At 35.9% G+C, this 7,732-nt stretch overlaps 1 protein-coding gene across 1 annotated transcript; it reads right to left on the minus strand.

Moving 5' to 3' along the window:
- Positions 1-255: 255 nt before the first annotated feature.
- On the minus strand, positions 256-7,164 carry Smp_086210 (dihydropteridine reductase). The gene is made up of 6 exons (XM_018795921.1): positions 6,843-7,164; positions 6,625-6,814; positions 6,444-6,584; positions 4,371-4,479; positions 2,683-2,766; positions 256-602 (listed from the first exon to the last, which is right to left on the minus strand). The coding sequence occupies exons 1-6, from the start codon at positions 6,924-6,926 to the stop codon at positions 500-502; spliced, it is 711 nt and encodes a 236-aa protein (XP_018650185.1). The 5' UTR covers positions 6,927-7,164; the 3' UTR covers positions 256-499.
- Positions 7,165-7,732: the final 568 nt, after the last annotated feature.

The following is a 7,732-nucleotide window of genomic DNA, read 5'->3' on the forward strand; positions in this document are numbered from 1 at the left end:
TCGCAGATGATCTAGCTCTTCTATTAAAAAAAATTGGAGACAGGCATCAAAATAATGAATAAAGATTAGAAACAACTGGAAAGGAGAGAACAAGAGAGAATTGGTTAGAGTCCTGATCGGTGGCCTAGGCTCCTAAGGTGTAAGACGTCTGAGTAAGTATTAGCAATAAACGAAACACCATACAATAAAATTATTTTTCTCAAGCAACCATAATGTTCTGGAATACATTTAAAATCTATTTGACAGTTTCACTTTCTCTTTTCTTGGAATAGATTATTATACACTGATAATTAAATATAGAACTAGTGAATCATGTTCATCCAACAAAAAGTTGAACCGTAATTAATAGTAATAATGTATTTAGTACTGATGCAATTTAATTCCATTGAAGCAAATGAAACCAGATAAGGATTTTCAAACACTTGGTAAATTAAAAGGTGGAAATAGTAGTTAGAATAATCACTTTTAGAAATTGACGTAAGAGATCCTTATATTCGAATTAAACTGGGACACACTCTGTTATACCATTTTGTGTGATTAACTGAATGATACTTCCAGATTCAGGACGATTATTAGCTTCTTCCAACCATGTAGTAAATAATCTATAAGAATAAAATAGTGAGATAAAAATTAAATTTATCGAATGAAAACATGTTCAAAGCATAATTTTTGAAGGACACTAGTAATTTAACACATCAGCAAAAAAAACATAAAATTAGATACTTGCGATTAAAGGATTTATTTTAAAGATAGTGTTTATTATAGACTGACATCATCTAGGAGCCGCGGAAAACCACGAAACATTGGGTGACTACTTCCCACTGAATGTAGACATCATAGAAATGTACACTGAAAATCCCATCAGAAATATGTCAGCTTTTTCAGATTTCGACGACAGGACGATAGATTTGGACCACCAAATCAAGACTTAATTATCTAACATTTTGTCTTCAATCAATTCTTTCTTTCTAGTGTTATATATATATATATATATATATATATATATATATATATATATATATATATATATATATATATAACAGATCCACATCACCATTACCTACATCCATCTAGGCTGTTTCCTGAGCATCACCAATGGCGAAGTTGAAAAGAAATGGTGAGATTAGTCAACCTTGCCTAACCTAACCGCTTTTTTTACTTCCAAGTCTAAAGGTGGTCTGATTGAACATCTGGGCTACCTGTTCCTGCTATCTAGATATTTCAACAACTTATCTAATTTTGTTTGTTTCAATACATCATTATGGTTATTAATCGCATAACCTATTCAGGTGCGTTTCTAAAAAGTGTACAACCTTTCGCTGTACAAGTTACAAAAGACCCAATCAGAGATATCGTGGTTGCTGGCAATATGAAGCGAAAAGAATGTACATGATTTAGATGTCGATTGACTGGACTGCTAACTTCTAATTGACGATTACTCAATATTTGTCGTCAGGATCGATCAAGAAGTAAAAAACGGAAACTTGTTGAAACACTTTGTGCTGAGAATTCTATATTGTACCAAAAATATAATATTGAATAGAGCTAACAGTAGTAATAATAATAATAAAACAATGGAAAGGTGTTTACATACATTTCCTTCAAAATGTAAAACAAACTTCTCAGCGACACTCTTGTTCAACAGACACCCGAAAAATTCTTGTCCAACTAATGGGTGACCACACAACGATAACTGACCTGAAGAAAAATCGGAGGTGTTCCAACGCTTGACAGAGGGTGAAGATGTGATCAATACATCTTCAATCAGAGCGGATACCTACCTGGTCTCTGTGAGTCAGTCTTCCACATGTCTTGAAGAATTCGCGAGGCATGATGGAAACCAATAGTTTGGATGTAATGGGAATTAGGTTTATGCCTTCCAAGAACTCTACCCATCGTTCAAGGCGTCAGTGGATGTTACTGATTGGGGTCCCGTCAGCTTCAAAGATTTTTTCGACTTACACTAGACTTCTTACTGTCAGTGGATCGGATGAAATGAAAGAGATTCCGGTAGTATAAATGATGTCATGATTAACTTTGAGAATGGTGTTAACCAACGGTCTTACAGAAATAAGTATCTAAATGATCCTTTGCTTTTCATGATTCTAAAAAGTGAAGGCCTGTACAATCAGATTTAACACTAGTTTATTCTGGTAAAATAGTCACACTAATGGAAGTTTATCCTTTATTCTCTTTAGCAAAAGTATTTGATTATTTTAATTTCCGTATACTGGAAAAATATGTCTTCAGTTCTGATGCTATTTTCAAAAACACTACCAAATATGAGGGATCTTGGTGTTTGAAGTACAACCAACGATTACAAAACATATAAAGAAAGTTTTCTGAGTTCTTCCAAAATTTATTACATTTCATTAACTTGCTGATGAGCAGTTTTCAGAGACTGTAGGATGAGATATTTTGGTCAGATTAAAGAGTCTCTTAGTAAGTTTCAAATATGACTGATATTAGCACTATAGATCAAACATCCACTATCATGTTTAAGTTTTAAGGTTTAGTAGGATTTCTTGGCTTTACTGTGACTCTACCGTTTAACAATTACTACTTATGGGCTATTCACATAGTGTCAATGATCTTGTGAAAAGCCAGTTGGAATAGTAGAACAAGCGAATGATCGAAATTTCTAGCCCAATACATGTTTGCAACTAGTCAATTTAAGCTTACTCTGCGACTTTTTCTGTAGGGGTCCAAGACGAATGGTTGGCTTTAGGCATCCACTTTCTGTTCATAGGAGTGTCCAAAGTTGCTCTAAAATAATAGACAAAGTCAGACCATTCACTTCAACAAAGTAAAACGCATAGATTACCTTAGAATAATTAATTCGAAATATAAATCGTGAAATTGACAGATTATCAATACGGTAATTCATAGCCTACATTTCATTATGAGGATCAGCATTAGTCCAAGCGTTGAAAATTATGAAATGCATGGTAATTACAAGCTGGGTTAATACGCTACGGCACAAACATAGGGATTTACAAACCGAAATTGAACACTACGTTGTTCAGCCTTTACATAGCCACAAAGAGTAGAGTTATACTGAGAAAATGAGCAACAGATGGAGAGATTAAACACCATACGGGCAGGTATTTGTGAGAAATCGTTGGTAAACCTATAAACGATGTAACCGTCCTCTGAATACATTTACTACAGAGGTGGAAATAACACTAATTTGATACCCGGTTACATGAAAAACTTTTGGAAATTATGAAAAAACTGTTAGTAATCAGAGGTGATCTCAAAGCATCATTATTAAGATGATAACAATTCACGAAGTGATAGACATTGCTATATATATATATATATATATATATATATATATATATATATATTGAGTACAGGAAAAGGAAACTGATATGCATGTATATGAAGATTCAGAAAGATAAATCTAACAAACAACAAAATCAAATTAGAACATATTAGCCTATGTGAGATATGCTGATGGTTTGGAGGGTACAAATAAGAACCAGCTACCAAAATCAAAAGATTGGAAGCATGGTTTATATCTACTACCGAAATTCGGCAAGCCAACCTTACATCTGTTATGATTTTATGTTCGGCTTTTTATCACGTGAATTGTCCAACAATCAAAATACGACTTAGCACTGTGCCAAATCAATGACGTTCGACCGGTATGAGCAATCTAGCTTCCTTATTGGTCCTTCGTCCACCTGACCCTTCCGACTGAGTCCAGAACACCAATTACAGCTTCTGCTATGCGAATCGTTTATTTCAAGCAAACTTGGTTTATATGCCAGACAGACAGACGGCATCACACCATAAAATAAAAATAGTATTTTTACAAGATCAAGCCAAATGTGGTTGTAAACGTGGGAGACAATAATCAATAAACTGAATATAATTTAGGGACAGTAAATCGTATAACTCATAGGTCGAAGTGAAGCTTATAATAAGATGAATATAGATATACACAATCTAATTTCTCAATAGTTAAATAATAAGAATATATATAGAATAATAGTCCACTAATAGGCCCCGGAAGTTACCCGTACTTATTTTTTCACTAGGATATAACATCATTGAGGCACTAGTTGGTATCAGACTTGATTGGAAAAAAGTAGGTTTACATAATTCCTTTACTAAAAATAACATATGAACAGAATGATAATTTCTGAATCACTTCTGACTACACAATAGTTTATGGTTAGCCTATGACATTTAACCCCAGTGATTTTAGCCTACGTCATCTAGATTGATTAATAGACATAAATGTTCACTTAGCCATGACTACTATTTTGAGTTCAGAATCACCACCTTAGGAAAATAAGAATCCTTGCCTCACTAAGGAAACTATGTTCAACATTATCTATCATGAACTAAAAATAACTTACGGTGAGATAGCAAGCACACAAGAACCATTCGGAAGCCCACTGTTTGGACCCGCCAAACTTTTTGTAAGCTGATGTACTGCAGCCTTAGCCATGCCATAACCCAACATAGCTACAACACATCAAAAAAGACCACGTATAAAACTAAAGACTTGGTAAACAACTGATGGACGTAATTGTAAATCAGAAGTGGATTATATTATATATCAGTCAGTCACAACGTAGAACTGCGTACGTACGTATATCAGTTCGAGTTGCCATACTACATTAGCACAGACATGCAGTTCTCGATTCCAACCCCATAGTGGTAAAAGTAGTAAGAGTATAAGCAGAGATTAAGATTTGAAGATGTTATTCAAGGAGTATAATCCAGTGAAATAAATTTGGAAAGAGAAAAAAGATAGAGACATAAAGAATTCAGAAGATTAGAATTTAGGAGAACACAAAGAGTGGATGCACCTGCATCATTGCAAACGATTCCGAGCCATGTCATTCAAGGTCTCTAACCATCGATTGCTATCATCTCGCGCATCCCAACCAGATAGTCTGCACTTACCAATATGTCTCAGTCCACTTGTCAGTGACTTCATGGATTTGTGCCACGTTTTGGTCTGACCGCCCCTAGCTTTCTTCCAACCTACTCCTACACCATAAAGCATTGCACGTCGGGGCAGTCGGTGGTTAGGCATACGTAACACGTGTCCCAGCCATCTCAACTAATGAAGTTTCACTACTTCATCAATCAGTTTGCTATCCTCACCTATTGCCCGTTTCCTAACAACTGCATAACTTACCCAGTGGTCCCAGAAAATACAAGCAATACTTCGAAGACAGTTATAATCGAATACTGGTAGCCTACGAATATCCTCTACTCTTACCGGCCATGTTTCACCACTATAAAGTAGGACTGAACGAACTGGACAGTAAACCCGTCGTTTGGTTTGTAGACGGATATTTCGCCTACACCATAAATGACGCATCTACCTGAAGAAATAGGCTTAATATATCTAAACTACTTGAAAATGTTTTACCAGTGGTGAAGTATGACTACTAAACCATCGTGATAATACCAGAGGACTGCCCTGATAGTACGATGAAAAGTGACACTATCACTTGGTTTACAAGGAAGTTTGTAACAAGTATTCTATTTTGAATAACGTGATCTTGGGTAAAGCTTGTCTTCATGGAAACTATGAGACGATAGCACAGTTTCTATAGCATTAGTTCTAAATCTTTGTTCATTTGACATTTGCATTCCCACACCACAAGTCTTCGCGATCAAAAATAATGTGGTCTAGGTTTACTTTTACGTATTATTTGCTTAGACGTCTAGAGCGAATCACAGTGACTCATGAGCACGATACCAAATACCTGCGATGAGGGAAACGCACTGTATGAACTAGTGTTTTTAGAAACTGTATACAATAAAACTTGATACAAACGAGGTTCGGTACACAGTACGAAAATCACAGTGAAGAATCATTCAACAATGAAAGTGTACTAATAAAATTCAGACAAGGGCCCTAATAAGAAACATTTGAAATTACATGCAACTTGATGGAAAACAAGAAAAAAGCAAGAAGTCGCTAACACCTACTCTACTCTGTTCAGCACTGTCACAACAAAAAGTCGGACGACTTATAAGGACATCTTACATTACATCACAGAATAACCAAAGATAACTCGCACCATTTTCAGTACATATCTGATACAAAATAAAACGACGGAATGTCCTGAACCTTACTGAATTTCGCGGATGAAGCAATGGAAACTAAAGCATTTGCATTCTAAAAGAAATTAAATCAGCTTTCCACAAGTTTTTCTTTAACATACTTTATACAATATGCAGCCAACATTTAATCTACAAGCTGTAAAACACTTGAATCCCGATTGATGTCACAATGTTTAAGTCATTTTAGACTATTTGACAATTAGTTTTGGCGATAAAAGTTCGAATTTTACATATCCTTGACATCGGAGCTAGTATGTAACAGTGAGTCTGGAACTACTGTCCTGTATACAAAGGTTTTTAAAGGGGTTCAGAGCAAGTAAACGGCAAATCATAGGCATAACTACTTGGAGTGGCTTGTAGAGCAGCATGTGCACCGGTAAGGACTAATAGGCCACTGGCTGAAAGATACTTTGACGCCAACGAGGCAGCGATGGACGAGGACCAAACACACTTTCTCCACATTGTATCACAGTTTTCCAAAAAGTCTAGAAATTTCATGGATAAGTCAAAGTATTTTTCATATACCGTGGCTAGCAGCATTCCCACCAACCCATCCACCTGCAACACAGAATATTCCATCAATCTTTTGACCACTGAGAAACGTATCTAGACCATTCTTCACGACTTTTTCTTGGGCAGAACTACTTTCTAAAACTTCAATAACGACATTTTCATCAGCATCAGGATTCTCTTGGAAATCGACAGAGCAAACCCACTAATGGTTACAAAATCAAGTGACTTACATAGCCTTTACTTTTAAAGTGCTTGACGCAAACAGATCCCAAACACCCACGACCGCCGTGCAACAGCACACGCTTACAGGACATCAGAATAAAGCTAGGGGTGACTATCTGACTTTCAGCGTTTGGTAAGTTTGAGTCTGTTCTGAAGGTACCTTGTGTGTTGGGAGCAGTAAGTGAGATTATCTGAAAGAGAAAAAGCAAGCCGGCGACTCAGTAAGCACATAGAATGCACTTATATTTAAAAATGAAAGCAATTGAAAATCGTTAATGATACGAGCGTGAGATCAAGACAATTTGATAATCTAGACCAGCTTCCAGAAGCTGATAGTGTATGGTTTTGAACGTGCTACAACCTTCAGGTTGGCAGATAAAAGTGTTCATATGAAAAAAACAATAGAATGTAGCTGTTTTCAATTTCATTAAGTACTGTTCTCAACAAGACAGATTTTTATTGATATTGTTCTTCGCTGATTGATACTACTTAATACCATGACACTTAAGCCATGGTTTGTTTGGAAGCCATTGTATTTGTAAATAATTCCCCAAAATCAATAGCTCTTTAAGTGTTTGACATTGAATGCTGGCCACATTGTTTTAAGTTGACTTGTTTAACTGAAGGCGTTCGGTCATGCATCCGCACCAGATCACGTTACGACTCAGCGTGGGAAACAGCTCCTACGTTCACTAGCCAGATTAGAGTAACCGCTTCTCGATATATTGATAACGCATCCCATATATCTTTCCTACCTCTTCGCATCTGACTTCTGATTTTAACCTAGTGGGGGACGCTTCAAATATAGAAGGTGTTACTGATAATAGTTGTCATACTAGAATACTGATCGTATCTTCACCATAATTATATGGAAGCAATATATTACAAAATGTTGAGT

Source organism: Schistosoma mansoni, chromosome 2 (genome assembly GCF_000237925.1).
Source record: "Schistosoma mansoni strain Puerto Rico chromosome 2, complete genome".
In the NCBI taxonomy this organism is placed as follows: Eukaryota; Metazoa; Platyhelminthes; class Trematoda; order Strigeidida; family Schistosomatidae; genus Schistosoma; species Schistosoma mansoni.

Excerpts from the sequence above, each read along its gene's own strand:
- Smp_086210 (XM_018795921.1), bottom strand. The coding sequence starts at position 6,926 with ATGTCCTGTAAGCGTGTGCTGTTGCACGGCGGTCGTGGGTGTTTGGGA. Across the intron at positions 6,585-6,624 it reads TGGGAATGCTGCTAGCCACG|ACTTTTTGGAAAACTGTGAT; the intron begins GTATATGAAAAA and ends TGAAATTTCTAG. Across the intron at positions 4,480-6,443 it reads TGCTCTACAAGCCACTCCAA|CTATGTTGGGTTATGGCATG; the intron begins GTAGTTATGCCT and ends GATGTGTTGTAG.